We start from the raw sequence: 19,889 nt of genomic DNA, 5'->3' as shown, positions 1-19,889 counted from the left end.
CCCCCCCGTGGCTGTTCTTTCTGTCCACGCTCCCCCCTGCTGTGACTGTTCTTTCTGTCCTCATTCCCCAGGCTCTCCCCCCCGTGGCTGTTCTTTCTGTCCATGTTCCCCAGGCACCCCGTGGCTGTTCTTTCTGTCCACGTTCCGCAAGTTCCCTTTCATTGCACCTGCAGGGTCAGCCCTTCATTTAGCTCCGTTCACAGAGTGCCTGTGACTGGGAGCCCATTTCCTGGCTAGTGAACACACGTATGAAAGAGCAGGGCTGGCTGCAGTGTGAGAGGCCTGCTGGGCAGTCAGCGTCTGAGCAGGTGGTCTCCTCTCCCGACCTCATGCCTTCCCCCTTCCCTGCGGAGGGAGAAGTGAGTGCTGTGTCCCGCCAGCGCTTCTGAGATGTCCAAGCCAACTGCCTCTCTCTCGACAGGAGCAGGCTGTTGACAGGGAACACGAGCGGGAAGAGTTCCAGCGGGAGATCCAGAGGCTGGAGGAGCAGCTCCGACAGGCGGCTCGGCCACGGCCCCGGGGCCCCTGCGTCAGCGATGTAAGTAAGCGCGCCCCGGCCAGTACCTGTCTGGCAGCCGTTCTTTAGGCCGGCTTAACCTTTTGAATGATTTTTTCTTTCCATGTACATGAAAACGACAGCAGGAGCCGCTGTATGAGCAGGTACGGCATGTCATGGGTCTGCATGGTGGGCGTGCCCCCCCGCCCCGCACCACCGATGGGAGGGCTGTTGCATGAGGGCCTGTTTCTTGCTTGTTTTTCCTGCTTCTTTGTGCTTGGAGCCAGACCTGCCTGGCTTGGCTATGTGGATTTGCTGCTTCTTTTCAAACATTGAGCCTAGTTTGAGATGATCGTGGATTCATTTTCAGGCGTAAACAGTCAGACAGACATCCCGTGCACCCTTCACCCAGGTCCCCAGGGTGACTCCCACAGGGGTGGAGCCCACAGCACCACATGGGGTCCCCTCCCACCCACACACCTGTCCTCTTGCTGGACAGTTACACAAGCGGACCAAGCAGTGTGAGCCCGTCTGGGACTGACCTTCACCTGGCCAGACTCTGGACCCCGCCCGGGGTGCCACCATGCCTAGCTCTTTTCTCTTTCATTGCCCAGTAGCTTTTCTACTGACAAAATTAACTTTATTTTACTAATACATTTTGCATTCGTGTTTTTCTGCATCTCTCCTGAGAGAATGCCTGCGTCACAGTCTCACCACGATCTCTCACTCGGCTCCTGGTGCCGCCTCCCCGTGGGCAAGCTCGCCAGGGGTCGGTGTTCGCTCAGCCATGGCGTGTGCTTTCTTGGAAGATCACTGTTTTCACTATTGTATTTCTCAAGCGTTTCTCTTGTCTTAGGTTGAATTGTTACAAGAACAGTTGAGAGAGAAATCAGATGGGTTTAATGAGTTGGTTATAAAGAAAGAGTTGGCGGACAGACAAATGTTAATCCAGGAAGAGGAAATCAAACGTCTGGAGGAGACAAATGTGAGCTGCAGAAGAGAGGCGGCCCAGCTGCGGGAGGAGCTGGAGAAGCAGAAGGACACTGTGAAAGCGTTGCAGCAGGTAGCCGCCTGTGCCTTGCTGGAGGCTCCGTGGGGCTGGCGGGGCTGAGCCCTCCTGGCGGGGCCGCTGTGCCCGCACTCTGCTGGCGTCCACCCCGACCCCTGCTTTATTTCCTCTAAGGGGAGCGTCCCCTCGCATCTCCTGTGCTGCCTGGCCCCAGCTGCACACACTTTGCTTCACTTCCAACACTTCTTCTGGTCACCAGGTGGCTGCGGAGGCTCCCCACACGCCTGCAGACCCCGGCGGGGGGCCTTGTGACTCTGTTCACGCACCGTCCACCTGGAGATGGCCTCAGACCCCATGGGCGAGGGGCTCAGTCCTTTCAGGGGTCATTCACAAGTCCTGTTGTATCAGTCGAGGTTCCCGTGACCTCCTCCGGTTCGGTTGATTTGCTAGAGCGGCTCACGGGTCTCAGAGAAACCGTTTACGCGCCAGATGGCCAGCTCATTAGAAAAGGATGGAACTCAGGAATAGCCAGATGGGGAGAGGCAGAGGGCAGGGCACAGGGGGAGGGTGGTGGGGCTTCCGTGCCCCCTCCAGGCACGCCACCTCCACGGGTTCCCCAAGCCGGGAGCTCCCTGAACCCCAGTCCTTGGGGGTTTTCATGGAGGCTTCACTCCCCGGAGGTCAGGAGGTGGAGAGGGAGCTGACAGACCAGCCCTAATCCCACGGCTTGTCCACGGGTGACCTCCAAGGCAAAGTCAGGTGTGGCCATCAGACCAGTCACAGTCCTCACTCAGGGACTCCCGGGGCTTCTAGGAGCACTGAGCCGGGAGTCTGACCAAGTAGTTATTTCCTCTTAGGAACCTCTTAGTCACCTCGGAAAGTAGCGTGTTTTATCCCTTTGATGGCACTTCTTTCTCTCAAGGAGTCTGAATTTGTCCGTGGTAATTTCTTAAAGTCAGGATTTTAGGTTTAGAAGAACTTTGTTAAATATTAACCTAGAGCTAGTTATAAATATTTTAATTTTTGAATTTAGAAAGTATGTCAACTCCCCAGTAAAAACACTCTCCAGGGACAGTTTTTCATACTGTCGTTAGGATCGTGCCTCGATGGTATACTGATGATGTTGTTGGTGTCTGAAGTTCAAACCGGAGGTCCTCTGGCTGCTCTGGGCGGCCGGCAGTGTGGCCAGTCCAGTCCCTGTGCCCTCCCTCCAGCCATTTGGCCTAGGAATGGAACTTCTCTGATTTTCGTGTCTTCCACGTCACGGGAGGTTAAAGCGGTACTTGAAAAGTGAGGGTCAGGAGACCCTTCCTTTACGATCAGTTTTGGCCCTAAGACAAGACTGGCTTCCAAGAGGAGAGTTTGATTCTTGAACATGCGGACAGGGACAGTTAACTGAAGTCAGGGCTCCTCTGGAGGACCAGCACTGTCTCGGGAGGGACACCCAGCACAGCAGGGGCGCCCTGCCCCTGCTCTAGCCACTTCCTGTTCTGGCTCGGGTGCGCAGCTCAGTGCAGGGCTGCTGCGTGCATCGGTGCCCCCCGCAGCCTTCCCTGCTCCCTCCATCCTCTTCCCTGTTTCCCCTTCCTTCCTCCCTCCATCCCTCCTGCCTCCACCTCTGCTCCCTCCACCTCTGCTCCCTCCATTCCTCCATCCCTCCTCCCTCCACCTCTGCTCCCTCCTCCCTCCACCTCCGCTCCCTCCATCCCTCCTCCCTCCATCTCTTCTCCCTCCTCCATCCCTCCCTCTTTCCCTCAGTAAACATTTTTTGAGCTTATTAGATGATACAGGTATAGAAAATGCCTTTTTCTCTTCCACAAAGTTGAACCACTTATGTAACTTTTTCACTCAATTTGTTGTGACTGATTTTTTCATAGTAAATGTTCTTTGAAAACTTTTAATGAGATGTTAACGTGCATTGTACAGATGGACAATGTCATTGTCAGCTGTTACCCTATTCTTGGGCAAGCTCTTTACCTTTTTTTTTGTAATAGCCAGTAGTCTAGAGACTATTTTGCATCTTCTTGAATAATTATCAGAGGAATCACAGGCACACAGTGCGGCTCTCTGTCTGGATCACATCTTTCACCAAGTGGATCTCTGCTCTGGGGCACGGCTGGTCTGGATCACACGTCTGGCGTGCACAGGCCTGCTCGGCTGAGCGCCAGGAGGATCTGAGGACACTGTGCACTCACATCACAGTTTGAGGCCCCCGATTCCTAAAATACTTACCTAAAATAAATCTCCCCCCCTTTCTCTTTTCTGTCAGGATAAAGAGGCATTACGGGAGCAGCAGATGAGTAACTTGCTGCTGGTGTCCACGCTGCAGTCTCAACTCGATGAGGGCAGATGCCCTGTGCCTCCTGCAGGCAGCTGTCCTGAGGGCCCGGAAGCCCGGCTGGAGGCGGCACAGAGGGCGCTCCAGCAGCGGGACAGCGAGGCAAGTGTCGGGGGCTCCGAGGGCTCCATCTGCTCGGGCTGCTGGTGAGGGCAGGACACCCGTCTGATCTGGGAGGTGGTCTGTGCCTGCCATATTCTGTACTGCGTGATGTTAACAGTTACGAAGCGTTAATAACTGCGTGGCCGGTATTTTTAAATGTTTTAAAGTAATTTTAATAATTACTGAGTGATTTAGAATATTAGATAATCTTTAATATTTTCTGTTTCAATGAAAGGTTTTGGACTTAAAAGAACAATTAGGAAAGATTAAAGATGACTTAGTAAGTAAGAGCGACGAAGTGCTGCATCTGAACTTGAAATTAGACGCAGAGAGCAGCCGTGCTGCCGTCAGAGTGCGGGAACTTCAAGAGGAGAACGCCAGCTTGAAGGTAAACCGGGGAGACCCACCCAGACACCTGAGCTCATGTTGGTTACGTCCGTGCTACAGCCGGCCCGGGGGCCGTGGGTCGTGGCGCAGATGTCGTGAAGACCGAGGATGGCCCTCCGCCACCGTTTCGGGAGGTGCCTGCCTCCTGTTCTGAGGTCGGCAGCTGGGGCGGCTTGGAAGGTGCACCGTGGGGCGGAGCCCAGAGCTGCCTTGATGCTGCGTCCCTCGGGCGCCATCCTCCACGTCCTGCTTGTGGCTCTGGGAGCCCCGACTTAGAGGACACTTGTGGGACTCACGCTGCAGGAGAGACGCAGCTGTCTGATGGCAGAAACTGTGAAGAGGAAATAAATCACCACCTTTGACCTAATTTGGGTCATTAAAGGGTACCCTGATCTAGAAGAGGTGACTTTTATTAAATAGCTGCTCATTGTTAATCTTTGCTAAGAGCAGGATGAAAAAGAGATCGATTGATTGATTATATAGTGGGTGTAGGGGGCAGAAGGAGAGAATCGAGCAGACTCCCGATGAGCGCAGAGCCCGACATGGGGCTCAATCTCACGACCCCAAGACCATGACCTGAGCTGAGATCGAGAGTTGGGCACTTAACCGACTGAGCTGCCCAGGCGCCCCCCAAAAACTCTGTTTTTAAATCTTCTGTTATCTTAATGTGCTTTAGTGGAGAACAAGTTGTAAAGAAACGGCCTTAGTGCCAAGCCCTCGCCTGTGGCACCCCGGCAGCTGTCGGTGCGTGAACTGAAGGCGCTGGAAGACACTCAGGGCGTGGGGTTCATGTGGACGCTCCCAGGCCGTGTGTGTGACCTCAGTGAAAACAGGGTTTCAGGCCAACCCCAGGCAGCAGGCGTCTTCCTGGTGGGACTCCCTCCCTGGTCAGTAGTGAACGGGAAACCGTTTCCAGATTGAGTTAGTCTTTAAAGCTGCGGCTTGTTGGGGTGCTTCCCGTCTGCCAGATCAGGGTCTACCCCCACAGTCCCGTTTTGTTGGCGTGGTTATTGTATTTCCACAGGAGTTTCTGCAAAACAAAGAAAAGGGGATGATGTGTGTGAGCGAACAGCTCGAGGCGCAGCTGGCTGGGATGGAAGGTGGCGCTCTCAGCGAGGTAGGCCTTTCCGGGGCTGGACGCTCCAGACCGTGGTTGTGCGCCGGAACTGCACTCGCTGAGGGACAGGTGCCCCCTGCGGCACCGCTGCTGGGTCGCGTGCACCCCTGCTGGCTGCCCTGGGGGCGCCTGGCACTCAGGCCTCGTCACCCCCGCAGTGTCCCGCGTTGTACGGAACCGCCTCAGCCAGAGGGGGACAGATGTGCGTGCCCTTGGCCTGCGTGTCCACCTGTGTTCTCAGCTCCCGGCCTTTGCAGTCGTCCTTTCTCGGGCAGCCAGTGTTGCCCCTCGCCGGCCTCGCCCGCCCCATCTGCCCTGTAACCCAGAGGACCCATTGGAGACCTTCACGTGCTGGGTTATGTCTGTGTTGTGATTGAGGCTGGTTTGTGGTGCTTTTCATCCCGTGTCCTTAGTGCAGCGAGTGCAGAGTCACTCTGGGGAGTCCTGGCAGTGGTCCGGCCATGCAGCGCACACGGGCTGGCCAAGGGGCTCGCCGCCCCCGCCAGAGTTCCCTTTGCTAACTGTCCCGTTCAGGACACAGCACGTAGATGTGGCAGATGTGTGTGCAGTGGCCCGCCGACGCCGTCTAAGTCACAACCAAAAAGTCACCTGTTTTCTTACTTTTGTGTTCAGGATTGGCCAGATTGGATTTTGAGCTTAAGGGCGTTAAGTGGTACTAGTGAAACCAAGAATTGTTAGAAAGCCTCAGTTATTAGGAAGTGAACATTGGACTGTAAGAAATTGGCTGAGGGTTGTTAACTGGAGCATCAGTGGGCTTGTCGCTGTTGGTGGTACAGTCTGACGGAATGGAGTTTGGAGCCCTGGCGATAACTGTTTCAGTCGGATTTTCCGTTTCCTGTCTTTGCAGTCTTTACTGGACACTTAACATCTGGGCTTCAGTTGTGTTATCTTCAAAGTATGTATCACAAGGGTTCTTTCCTTACAGTTGTTGGAGATGGCGTTCAGGGCACGAGTGACCGCACACTCCGCGGTCTGGGGTGGCACAGCGCGAGCGCCTGGCTCGGCCCCGAGCCTGGTTTCCTTACTTCACTCTTACTCTCGTGTCGGAACGACCCCCAGGATCTCCTCTTAGTGATTTCTATCTGTAATTTATCCCGTTCAGCATTGAGCAAGCGCACGCTCTACAGGTGGTGGCATTCGTGCGGAGGTGCCAAGGGGAAGCGGCCAGTTTGCGCTGCCCACCGCGGCGGGGGACGCACAGCGTGTACCCAGGTGTCCGGGCAGGCGGTGAGGCGGCGGCTGTGTGCCTGACGGAGCTGGGGGGCAGCATCTGGGTGTCTGCAAGAAGTAAACGCTCCCACAGCTGTGAAGTCCTGGCAAGCTGGAGGAGGGACATTCTGAAGGTGAAACGTGTTTTTCGTACTTGAATCTGCTTTTTCCTCAGGTCCCGTGTGACAGAAGCTCAGAGATCGAGGAGCTGAGATCCATCATTGAGAACTTGCGAGACAACCAGCAACGCCTGCAGAGAGAGAAGGCAGAGGAGGTGGAGCAGCTCCACGAAGTCATCGAGAGGCTGCAGAGAGAGCTCTCGCGTGGGGAGCCCGCGGTGCACGGGGCCGAGGTTAGCGGGCTGCTGGGCAACCCCGCCGTGGGGGCCGAGGCATGGGTGGCGGCGGCGGGGGCGGTGGGTCAGCGGCTCCCCCTGGAGGCCCTGCCGCAGCACTTGCGGGCTGCGGAGGAGGCCGGGCCGAGCTGGAGTGCAGCGTGGCCCTCCGGGAGGCTGAGGTCCAGGGCTTGGCTTCCCAGATCCACGCCTTCAGAGCTGCCCTACAGGCAAAGGAGGCCAAGGTCGCAGAAAGGGACTTAGCGAGTGACGCTCTGAAGCAGCAGGAATTGGCCCACTCTGCTGAGCTGGAGACCATCGTGATGGCCTTCTCCCGCTTCTGCCTCGTCCTGGCCCCTGAGCATGAGCCCTCGGAGCTGCAGGGGCTCCGAGCGCAGTGTGTCTGCCTCAGCGGCCCGCTGCAGGTGTGGAACCAGCGGTTCCTGAGCTGCCAGAAGGGGCTGGGCAAGCGGCAGGCGTGTGGGGCCTGCCTGCACCCTCGCATGGAGGGTAGCTCCAGGGACGGGGCCCCAGGGCTGAGGAGGCCACGTGTGACGAAGAGTCGCAGCAGGATGTGGCCAGCAGGCCCCCATGGCCATGTCAGAGGCCCCCTCTTGCTGGTTTGCCAGAGGTGAAGCGTCTGTGCATAGGGAGCTGCGGTGTGCTGGGGGAGTGGGGGGCATACACAGGGAGACCCCGTAAGAGGTCCTGACCCAGGCCACGGGTGGCCGAGCAGTGGGGCTAGACCAGGGGGTTGGAGGTTCTCTCGAGAACTTACTGTTCCTCCTCTTTCCTCTTTAAATTTGAAAGAGTGTCCTTCCTGTGGTAGGCAGCGGGGGATGCAGGTTCTGTGGGGAGGCTCCTGCTGCGGTAGAGGTGAACCTGAAGCTCGTGGCTCCCGGGTGCATTAGGGTCCGTGGAACCTCAAGTCTCAGAACGTGGTGTACACGGTGAAATCACACCGGGGGTTTCACTATTTCATACAGCTTTAAACTGACTGTCGTAAGTTATTCAAGGTTTTCAGAGTCCTGTGACTGGGAACATTGGATGAGATGGCTTTGTGTTACACAGGCTCCCTGGATTTTCCTGAGTTCTAACCAGTTGCTCTATTTTTTTTAACACTGATTTCCTTTGTAAAACATGGTAAGCTCATTTCGTTTTGGGACATGCTGCAGTTTGGTTTCGAGTAGAAGTTGGGGTTCGCTGCCTGCTGCCCTGTGCCATGTCCAGGCTGCGAGCAGCTCCTGTTGGCCCGTGCTTTGTGGGGTGGCCCAGCTGGTGCCGTGTCCTGGGAGCCCCAGGCCGGGAGCTCGTCCTCACCTGCAGTAGCAGTGAGCAGGCAGCTGGACTTTGGGCACAGCTCTGGTCTGATGTTCTTCATGATGTAGGAAATGGGGACATTGCCTCGGGGTCCAGCTCCAGAGCTCTGGGGAGTCCGAGGCAGCCCAGGGACTGGTGCCTTCAGCTTTATCTTCACGAGCATTGTTGTTGTTTTCTCCGCTTACCGTAGAGTGCAGTGAATGGTGATCTGCAGCCTGCCGAAGCCCCGGTGTCGTTAAACCACCCGGGTCTGCACAAACAAGACAGCGTGATGGAGTCTGAGCTGCTCTTGGTGAAGAACGAGATACCCTTGAGAATGGAGGACCATGGCAAAGGGCCAGGAAGGATGAAGGTACTTGGGCACATGGCCGGTGCTGCTGCGTGGGCAGAGACGTCGCTGACATTTTTGCAGAGGTGACATGCATGTTACCTCAGAAAGCAGCTCTCTTGTGTTCTTATAGTCGTCTCTTCGGATCTGTTCTGAAATTTCCTACACGTTTTATTTAGGTGTTCTCTAGAAATGCACATTTCCCGTGGTCTTTTCAGCCTGGGGAAAATGAGCAATCGGTTACTTGTCTGGTAATGATACAGGTAGGATTTAACCGGGCTCTAAGGCCTGTCTCTAGGGTTTTCATGCGAGGACAAGTTGCCCACACAGCTGCACTGTGGCTCAGGGCCTTTGTCACCAGCATCTGTTACTTTGAAAGGCTCACGGTATTTTTTGAACCTCAGGGTGTTCCTGCGTATTTTGACTTGTGCTCCCAGCAGAGAAGAGCACGGTAATCTGGGATGCAACAGTTTGAAAATTCTGATCACCAGGAAGGCAGCAACAGGAGAGCTGGCTTTTCTTCTCCTGAGTTGGGAACGCTGCATCAAGTGTTGCAGGGTCGGGATGTTCTGAAAATCTAAAGTGGCTGGCTGGTTTGGAGGGTTTCCCAAGTGCAGTGGCAAAGTGTGCTTCGATCTACAGCTCTCTTGAGCCTCCAGTGACCCTGCTGCTGTAGACACTGCACGGTTTGGCAGTAGAACTGTGGAACTATAACACAGTTCTCCCTTCCCGGGACCTCTCCCGTGATGTGCCATACGCACCACATTCCTGTTATAAAGTGAGAAGGTTCTGAATTCTACAGGTGGTTTCAGAGTGCATGTGTGGACTGTGCCTGCGGTTTTGATAGAAGATGCCTGAGTCTGGTTTTATAGGTTTATCAGATCCCCACAGGACATTTAATTCTGTTTGGAGAGGGCTTTGTAACTGCAGCAAACTTCTCTCACTGCCCTTGGGATAAGAACATTTGTTTGAATTCTTGAGAGAAAGTTCAGCCTTGTGATTATGAGCTGATTGCCAAATTCTTAGAAGTTATACACTGGTAAGGAAATTGCAGATGCCATAAATCACGATTTTTTTTTTTTTTTTTTTTTAGTTTTTATTTAAGTGATCTCTACACCCAATGTGTGGCTTGAACTTGTGATCCTAAGATCAAGAGTCACACGCTCTTCCAACTGAGCCAGCCAGGCACCCCACAATTTTATATTTTTCAATGTTTGCATATAGAATCTTCCAGGCCCTTTTTCCCTTTTTAAAAAAAAATGCTTATGTTCTCAGTAAATTACCACAGAAATGACAGTTGCTTTTTTTGTGCATGTGGTAAAATATATATAATCTAAGAGTTATATTTTAAGCACTTTTCTTTTTTTAAAAGATTTTATTTTTGGGGCGCCTGGATGGCACAGTTGGTTGAGCTTCTGAGTCTTGGTTTCAGCTCAGGTCGTGATCTCAGGGTGGTGAGATCGAGCCCGGTGTCGGGCTGCTCAGTGCAGAGTCTGTTGGGGATTCTCTCTTCCTCTCCCTCTGCCCCTCCCACTCGTGCATGTTTTTTTTTTTTTATCTCTCTCTCTCTCTCAAATGGAAAAACAAATCTTTAAAAAGAAAAAGAAAGATTTTATTTTTTTGTTAAGTGGTCTCTACACCCAACGTAGGGCTTGAGCTCACAACCCCAAGATCAAGAGTCGCACACTCAACCCACTGAGTCAGCCAGGTGCCCCACATCTTAACTTTTTTTTTTTTTTTTTAAGATTTTATTTATTGGAGAGAGTGAGCAGGTGAGAGAGCACAAGCCCAGGGGAGGGCAGAGACAGAGGGAGAAGCAGACTCCCCGCTGAGCAGGGAGCCTGACATGGGGCTCGATCCCGGGACTCCAGGATCATGACCTGAGCCGAAGGCAGCTGCTTAACTGACTGAGCCCCCCTACCAGTACCAACTGTTTTGATTACTGTAGCTTGATTGTAAGTTTTGACATGGAATAGTTACACAAGTCCTCCAGTTTTGTTCTTTTTCAAGATTGTTTTGACTCTTTGAATTTTAGGGTGGGTTTTTCTGTTTCTGCAAAAAACGTCCTTAGAATTTTGATAGAGATTGTATCGAATCTGTAGATGGCTGTTAGTATTGACATCTTAACAGTCTTAGGTCTTTCAGTCCTAAATGTGAAATATGCTTCCATTTATTTGTCTTCCCTAATTTGTCTCAGCAACGTTTTATAGTTTCATTGTACAAAACTTTCATCTCCTTGGTACAGCGAATTCTTAATCATTTTCTTCTTTTTTGTTGCTATTGTAATGGAATTGTTTCCTTTGTTTCTTTTTCCGATTGCTCATTGTTGGTGTGTAGAAATGCAACTGATTTTTATTTTTATTTATTTATTTTTTTTATTTTTTTATTTTTTTTTTAAAGATTTTATTTATTTATTTGAGACAGAGAGAATGAGAGACAGAGAGCATGAGAGGGAGGAGGGTCAGAGGGAGAAGCAGACTCCCTGCCGAGCAGGGAGCCCAATGCGGGACTCGATCCCGGGACTCCAGGATCATGACCTGAGCCGAAGGCAGTCGCTTAACCGACTGAGCCACCCAGGCGCCCCTGCAACTGATTTTTATATGTTGACTTTGTATCCTGTGACTTTGCTGAATTGATTTATTAATTCTAATAGGTTTTTTTTTTAATGGAATCCTTGTTTTGCACATACACAATCATATTATCTTGGAACGTAGATAATTTTACTTCTTCCTTTCAAATTGAGACACATTTTATTTCTTTTTTTTGCCTAATTGCTCTGGCTAGAACTTCCAGTACTGTGTTGAAGAGAAGTGGTGAAAGCAGGCATTCTTGCTTTGTTCCTGGTGTTAGAGGAAAATCTTTTCAGTCCATCACCACTGCGTATGATGTGTGCCATATGTTTTTCATGTATGGGTTTATATGTTAAGGTAGTTTTCTTTTAGTATGTTGAATGTCTGTAGTGAAAGGGTGTTGAACTTTGTCAGATGCGTTTTCTGCACCAGTTGAGACAATCATGTGATTTTTTTTCTCCTTCATTTTGCTAATGTGGTGTATTATGTAGATTGGTTTTCCTATATTGAAGTATCTTTGCATTACAGGAATAAACGCCATTTGGTTAGAGTGTATAATCCTTTTAATATGGTATTGAATTCATTTTGCTAGTATGTTAGAATTTTTGCATCAATGTTCATAGGGGATATTGGTCTACAGTTTTCATTTTTGTAGTGTCTTTTTCTAGCTTTAGTATCAAGGTACTGCTGGTCTCATACCATGAGTCAGGAGGCATTCCTCTGCTTCTGTCTTTTTTTTTCTTTTAACAGTTTTATTAATTTATTAGAGAGAGAGCATGCGAGCATAAAAGGGGGGGAAGAGGCAGAGAGTGAAGGAGACTCCCCACTGAGCGGGAGCCTGAAGTGGGGCTTTCGATCTCACAACCCTGAGATCATGACCTGAGCTGAAATCAAGAGTCAGATGCTGAACAGACTGAGCCCCCCAGGCACCCTAGGATCATGTGTTTTTATGCATTCTGCCGTTCTCCCTCTTTGATGGGAAAGATTAATCCATTTACATTTAAAGTAATTGCAGATAAGGAGGTATATTTTTTTGTCATTTTGCTCTTTGCTTCCTATATGCCTTATAGCTTTTTTTGGTTCTAATTTCCTGCATTACTGTATTCTCTTGTGCTTAGTTGGCATTTTATACTGAGATGTTTAAATTCCTTTCTCATTTCTCTTTGTGTACACACTATAGCTATTTTTGTGTGTGTGGTTATGTTAGGGATTACGTTTAGCACCCAGAATTATAACACTGTGGTTTGAATTTATACCAGCTTAACTATAAAAACTGTTCTTTTGCAGCTCTCCCCTACCCCTTTTGGTTTTTGATGTCACAAGCACATTTTTATACTTTTGTGCCTCAGAACCTAAAACTAATGATTGTTTTAAATCCATTAATTTCTTGTTATGTAGAAAAAACATGGAGTTACAAACTTAACAAGCTAACTTTTAGACTATTTTTAAAAAGTGTGTCTTTTAAATCAGGATGAAAACAAAATGTGGAGTTGCACACCACTGTCCTAACAGCACAAGCTTTTTAAAAAATTCAAGTATTTTGACACACAGTGTTATGTCAGTTTCAGGTGTTCAGTCTAACACACTGGCTTTTCTTGTGCGTGCACTTACTGAGTGCTTTATTTCGCCACGTGACCTTGAGTTACCGTCCGGCAACCTTTCATGACACCGTGCAGGACTCCCTTGAGCGTTTCTGGCAGGGCACGTATAGTGGTCACAAACTCCTGTAGCTGTTACTGATCTGGGAATATCGTAATTTCTTTCTCACTCTTAAAGGACAGTTTTGCTGAATATTGGATTTTTAGTTGACTGTTTTTTTCTCTTAGCACTTTGAATATACTGACTGGCTGTTCTCCGGCCTCCAGTTTCTGAAGAGGAATCTGTTGGTGATGCTATGAGGGTCCTTGTATGTGACAAGTCACTCAGAGCCTTTAGCTTTTATACGTTTGATTATAACGTATCTTGGTGTGTGTCTCTTTGAGTTCATCTTTTTTGGGATATGTTGAGTTTCTTGGATGTTTATATTTGTGTCTTTCATCAATTCTGGGAAGTTTTCAGTCATTATGTCCTCAAATAGTTTCTCAGCCGCCTTTCTCTCCTCTTCTGGGACTCCCACAATGCGTATGTTGGTCTTCTTGCTGGTGTGCCACACGTCCCGTAGTCTTGAATTCACTTTTGTCAATCTCTTTTTCTTTTTTTTCCCTCAGACATGATCATTTCCATTATTCTGTCTTTAAGTTCAGTTCATTCTTTCACCTTCTCAGATCTGCCTTTGAATCCCTTTAGTGAATTTTTTAATTATTGTGCTTTTCAGCTCCGCAGTTTCTTTTTGGTTCCTTTAGATTGTCTCCATTGATATTTCTACTTTGTTCACACATCATTTTCTTGATCTTCTCCACATCTTCCTTTAGTTCCTCGAATGTCTTTAAGACCATTGTTGTAACATCTTTGACTAGTAGATCTGACATTGGGTCTTTTTCAGGGACAGTTCCTTTGGATTTGCTTTTTTCCTTTGAATGGGCCATACTTTCCCGTTTCCTTGTATGCCTTGGGGTACTTTTTCTTGTGGTTTGATTTTGAACACTGAACATTTGAGTCTAACAATGTCAGTTTGGAAATCTGTATCTCCTCCTTCCTCATAGCTTGCTGGTTTTTGTTATTTTTCCATTTTATTTATTTATTTATTTATTTAATTGTCTCTGTGCCGAGGATCAGCTTGAAGTATCAACTTCAGGTCTTCTCACATATTTTCTTCGTCTGCACCTTTACCTGGGCACTCACAGTCACTTTCTCATTTCCTCTATATATGCAGTTGTTTTTGAGTGTTCTGGTTTTTAAGTTCTCCACAAAAAGAAGAATGCTGTGGTGGGGAAAAGGGCACTGGCCCTTTAAAGCCCCCGGAGGTCACTTCAGCCAGAGGGGGGAGGGGCTGCCACAAGGCCTCACACCACTTTGCTCCTCAGTGGCCTGGAGTGGCAGTCAGAGCACATGTGCCTGGTATTTGTGGGACAGCCCCTTTTGCCCACTGTGGCTCGCACACATCATGTGCAAGATGCTCCAGGAAAGGGTGCACGCCAGCCTGCCAAGGGGCTGGGGGGTCCAGGGATGGGTAACTGCTCCTGTGCGAGGAGCTGAGAGTGTCCAGATTGGCTGCAGTTTACTCCCAAGCCCCGCACCCCCCGGAAGTTGCAAGCCTTGGGCAGACTCCAGAGTTGTATAGGGCAGGCACGGTTCTGCCAGCGCAGTTGGTGCCCAGGTGGGAGACGGGTTCCTGGTGCTTCCTGCTCTGCCTCCTTCCCAGAGTCCTCTGCAGCAGTCACCATGTAGGCAGAGGGCTCTCAGCTGTGAGTCTGTCTTTCCTGGAATTGAAAAAGCTTAAAATCTCCGCCCAAGGGCTCCTCATGGAGGCTCATTCTTAACTGCTCAGACAGCCTCTGAAGTTGGCTTATAAATACCAGACAGACGTGACCATGTGTAATTCAATTATTTTACTTTATGCATGTCCCTTTTACCTGCAGAATAAGGAAAAACTACTGGAAGATTGTCAGCTGTGGAAAGTTGGTCTCATAAGTCAGGTGAAAGAGCTTCAAGAAAAGTTGAACCGTCTGGTGTATTCTGTGAACTTCCAGAACATCGAGACAGAGGATTTCAAACATCAGCAGCTGGTGGCATCTTCACATGCTTTAGAAAATAGTTCGAGTGATAGTTCTAGTCACAGTGAAGGAACTGGCAAATCGCCTCTTGTGGATGCGTTTCATAGCGACAAAACCACGTGTGATCTAATTGACCTTAGTGGAAGTCAGGATCCACTGATAAAAAATGAAATGTCAAATGTTGCCATGGAAGATGAGGTTGACTTGCAGGACGGATCACTTTGTTTACAAGCAGGCTTCCACGCTGGCTGCCATGATCTAACCCATACGGAGGGGCCTGGGCCCTTGAAGAACACACTCAGGGCAGTGGATCTGTCCTCCTGGAGCTCCCCGGAGGTTGTCAGGAAGGACTCAACTCTTGAGCCTGTGCCCAGCCTGCCCCTGACACCATGCTCGGACGCCCTGAGCTTGGATGCCTCCCTGCAGGACAGGACCAGTGCCTCGGTCCAGGCTGACCAGTTGGAGCTGCTTTGGTCCCTGGGCGGCTCAGCAGCAGGAAAGGCCTCCAGGTGGGCAGAGTCTCCATTGGCTGCAGACAGAGCTCCCTCTGCTGACCAACATGTGCAGCGGATGGCTGTGGTAAGTGGTCTTCCCTGGATGCTGCCCTGGTTTGCTGTCCGTGGGTGCCCAGGGCCCCAGAGTGTCCCCATGGAAATGTGTCTGCAGCAGCTGCAGGATCATAGTTGCAGCCATTGTTGGTTCATCTGCTGGTGGGGCCGGTCCCTGGTGTGGGCGCACACCTGACAGCCCCCGGTCAGCCATGTGTAGGGACAGTCCGCTTTCTGCAGCACCAGCCCCAGTCGGTTGTAATACGAATAATTAGAGGACTTCAGTTATTCCTAAAAATATGTGCGACGCACCAGTCCCACTCAGATACTCGGGCCAGGCCTCCGTGCGCTCGTTAGCACGCGAGAAGCACAGTCACAAACCCGCCTTCGTGTGTAGTTTTCATTCAGGTTCTTTGTCTAGAGTGTATTTTCTAGATTTGTTTTCAGTTGTAGTTCATACTTAATAGGTTCTACATATAATGCTAATTAATTTAAAAAATTATTTTTGAGTTAAACTGTATCTTTTCTTACGGAATAATGTTGAGATTTTGCATATCCTGGGTTAGAGAAAATAAAAAACAAGTTTCAGGGAGCATGATATTTGAGATACCCATATCCCCATCATGCTACCACAGAAGTTTTTTTAATCTGAGATATTTGCTGGGTTTGTTTAAATTCTTAGAAGCACATGATTTCAGTGTGTTCCCAAGCGTGAAACACTCTTGTTTGGGTTCTGTGTGGAAAAATGATAAATTCAGGCCTTAGAAAGTTTCCATCTGGCTAGTTCAGCTCCCTGGTATGATCGGTTGTTATTTTATGACCATTTAAAAACTTGCCTGTTTGAACAGGAGAAAGATGTTGAAGACTTTATCGTAACATCTCTTGATGCTCAAGAAAAGCCCAGATCCTCTCCTCTCGGGTTTGAAGGAAAGAACAATGGAAGTGAAAACAGTGAGTCAGTCTTTTTTTTTTTTTTTTAACCTCTTAAGGTTTCAGGGAACAGGACAGCATGGAGGGCCCCCAGGTTGGCATTTGCTGGTGCACCCTGGCCGTGCCCGCCTCCATCTCCTCTCTGTGCTGAGCGGCACCTGAAGGCCTGAGGTCATGTTACTCTGGAAAACTCAATTGTGCACCTTCAGACCCTGCACTCAGCACCCGGACGTCCGCCGTGGCCCACGGCAGCATCTCAGCTACCGACCTTCCTTAGATTTTGCTACTTGTCCCGTTGGTGCCCTTCACAGGAGGGGGTACTGCGCCGGTACGAGGCATTCAGATGTCCCTTGCTGCTGGGCCCTGCAGTGTGGGAGGGAGGCTGTGCCGTGCAGGCCCCGAGAGGGAGCCCCTCCCTTTTCCAGCAGTTCTGCATCTCGTTTGGGTATCTGGAGCAGAGTCGTCAGCATGGGTGTCCCGCATCGATGCCATGGTCTTCCCAGGGCATCGCAGCACAAGGCTTGCAGTGTCCCGCTTGGACCCCTTGGCAGTGGTGTCTGCCAGGTTTTGTTCGATTTTTCCTTTTCGATTGCTTGGTGTTGGGCAGGGGGTTACGAGACCACGCCTGTGATCTCTTGTTTCTCAGACTCAGACCCACTCACGTTAGCCTCCAGGAGTGATTGTCGCCTGGATCATCATTAGAATGGTTGCCAAACCGTGACCTTCTAACCTTGTCCTTCTGTAATTGTTGGCTTTTTACAAGTTCATCACCTGTTGAGATGTTTTGGCTTTTTTAAAAAAAGTCATCATTGACTCAGTTCAGTGCTTTTGAAAACTAGATCACAGTGAAGTAAAGTTCATTGGGACCAGCAACGTTTTAATTTTAGTTTTGAGTTATTCCGTGTGGTGAGTACCTGGTTTAAGAATCGAGCTGTTCTGCAAGGTGCCTTCCAGCTGCCCCCACTCCAAACCACCGTTCCCTGAGGACACCCACATTTAATTTTGAGAAATCTGTTCCGGAATTTATTTCTAAATCACATGTGCTAATTACAGCAACATGTTTAAACTTCTGGCTGCCAGTTTCTTATACTTCCCTTCCCCGTCTTCTAAGGTGGCCCCATCGTCTTGCCCTGTCCCCTCACCACAGAGTGTTTGTGTTTTGAGTGCACCTGTCAGATTCCCGCAGAACCTCTGGGACTGAGTGTCCTCCCCCAGACAGCTGGTTTCCCTTTCTCATTGCCTCCCTCCTGTTCTCCGTCACGGGTCCTGCCGACACTGTCCGCAAGCATGGGTGTGCGCTGCCCATGTCATCTTCTGAACATGCCGTCTCCGCTGTCTGGGTCAGACCCCTTGTCCCTCCTTTGTGGTCCTTATTTTAAGTAGTGTGTTCTCTAGAAGCATTTGCAGAAAACGCACGTGTGAGGTGGGTTTTCTAAGAACTTCTGCATCTTCCTGATGTTTGTTGATGGTTTGGGCTTGGTGCAGATTCACAGGTGAGAAGTCACATTCCTTCAGACTCCAGAGCGTCTGACCACTGTCCCAGAGCTGGTGTCACGGAGCACCGTGGCTGCCACGTGACGCTACGCGCCTGGGCACGTGTTCCTTGGGGCACTGCCCCCTGGCTCTCATCTTGCTGTACTTCCTGTTAATCACTGGACTCATGTTCTTATTTTCTCACTTTGTTTCCATTTCTTTGTACTTTTGTTCTTATTTGTTAAAGAACCTTTTAAGAAATTAGTTCTTAAGCTTGGAAGTGAATGTTTTTATTTCTGCTGTTTCTTAACTTCTAAGAGCTCTTCTTTCTTATTCTCTGTTCCTTTCTCTTGAAACTTCCTTGTTCCACGAATGAGACTTACTTCTCTGAAGATATTCTGGTTTTTCTGAAGTTTTCTTGTGTTTGCTGCCTTTATTGTATCTCCCCCAGCGGTCTCTGAGTCCCTGTTTCATGCTGTCTTTTGCGCATTCTTTGGCATGTTTAAGAACCTAGACTCCTCAGCAGGGTGGTCTCGGCAACTTGCTGGAAGGTCTGTGCTGGGAGGGGCCATGCCAGGGTCTCTGAGCCCCCGTTCCCACGCGTGCTCGGGGCCGGTCAGCGGAGCAGCCCCAAAGGCTGATCCTGCTTTTCCCTGGATGCCTCCCTCTATTTTCCAAGCCTCTGGGCATTGGCTGTGGGCTGCACGGGACGCACCACGTACTTCAGACAGGTTTGGAATTCCTTTTTGAGGCCCCCCCCGTGAGGGGTTTCTGGTGTCTCAAAACCCTAGACTTTTGAGGGCTCTCCAGTCCAGCCTGGCTGGTCTCAGAGCTTGTCTCCACCCACCCCCCATCAGGTGTGTTCGTTCACCTTTTCCCGGCCAGATGCCTGCTGCTCGACCTGCTGCCTGCACACAGCCCTGCGGATGGCACCGTGCATCTCCTGTCCCCCTCCTCCTCTCTCTGCACGCAGTGGGAGCCCTACCCTGTCCCCATCCCTTCCTTGGGTGTGGAAATACAGGCCCCGCCCACATCGGTCTGCCCAGGCGCTTCCTGTGTGAGCCCTGCGGGCTTGGGTCCTGTCTTTGGGGGATGAGGAAACCCACCTCTGCATCTGTTTACAAATGAGCTGAGATCCCATTAAGGTTTATGTTGGAATCATGGGTATTCACATACCAAACATGCAAAATATGCTTTTTCTTAATGTGTGTAGTTACGTCATCTTACGGTTTTGTAAAACTATTTTTGCCTTCTTCGGTGGTTTGTCGATGCCTTCAGGGAGGGGAGCCCTGGCTGTAGCTCTCCTGAGTGTTTTGGGGCCTCACGCAGCACCAGGAAGCCGGGGTCTGACCACACCCCTGGCTCTCGCTGAGTGCCCCCCCAACCCTCCCCCAGGAATGCCGCCAGAGGACTGTGGTTTAGACCCTGACTTTGTGCTGTGTTTTTAGGTGATGGCTCGGGGTTTGGAAAGATACTAAACCAAGGTTTGGGAAGACTCGAAACCCCCACCGCTAGTCCTCCAGTGCCGCCTCCCACCTCTGGAAGGTTCCGACGGCCGCTGGAAGCTATGAAGGAGAAGGAAGTGCATCCGAAACAAGTGAAGGTGAGGGTGTGCAGTGGCCATGTGCGTCCGTCTGTAGCTGCTGTGGCTGCCGGGAGGGTGCGTGGCGTTGGGTTGCATGCGTCATCCCGCACGCACCGCTGCGTCGGTTCTAGCTGGGCTCGGACTCACGTCTCGTGTGAGTGTTTCCGGAGGGAGATAGCTGCTGTCCTGGGGTGCGTGGGGACGGGTGTTGCAGGTGAGAGCCTGGCGCGGCGGGCTGGTGGGGCTGCGGGGGCCTCGGGCCCTGGGGTCCCCGGAGGAGGACCAGCTCTTCCCGCACCTGCTGCTGCGCAGCGCACAGTGGGCCTGCCGGTGCAGGTGCTGTAATCGGGGTCAGTCTTCCTGACTTGAGTTCAGGTATCAGAACGCACGACCCTCTGTTTGGTCCTGGCGATTGACCTTCGGCCTTTCCTAAGACGTCTGTGGCATGTGCTCACCACTGGGCCGCCCT

The 19,889-nt window shown here is 50.7% G+C and overlaps 1 protein-coding gene across 1 annotated transcript in view; it reads left to right on the top strand.

The window, feature by feature from the left end:
- PCNT (pericentrin) overlaps positions 1–19,889 on the top strand; it is a 143,667-nt gene that overhangs the window by 88,591 nt on the left and 35,187 nt on the right. The window contains 12 exon segments of the mRNA XM_044918911.1: positions 422–538; positions 640–660; positions 1,353–1,559; positions 3,775–3,945; positions 4,181–4,333; positions 6,855–7,152; positions 7,155–7,523; positions 8,244–8,344; positions 8,524–8,685; positions 14,750–15,463; positions 16,281–16,383; positions 19,284–19,438. Coding sequence (XP_044774846.1) covers positions 422–538; positions 640–660; positions 1,353–1,559; positions 3,775–3,945; positions 4,181–4,333; positions 6,855–7,152; positions 7,155–7,523; positions 8,244–8,344; positions 8,524–8,685; positions 14,750–15,463; positions 16,281–16,383; positions 19,284–19,438 — 2,571 coding nt within the window.

Source organism: Neomonachus schauinslandi, chromosome 1 (assembly GCF_002201575.2).
Source record: "Neomonachus schauinslandi chromosome 1, ASM220157v2, whole genome shotgun sequence".
NCBI classification, from domain to species: domain Eukaryota; kingdom Metazoa; phylum Chordata; class Mammalia; order Carnivora; family Phocidae; genus Neomonachus; species Neomonachus schauinslandi.
Note: the sequence above shows the minus strand (reverse complement) of the source record. Positions and strands in the feature narration are given on the sequence as shown.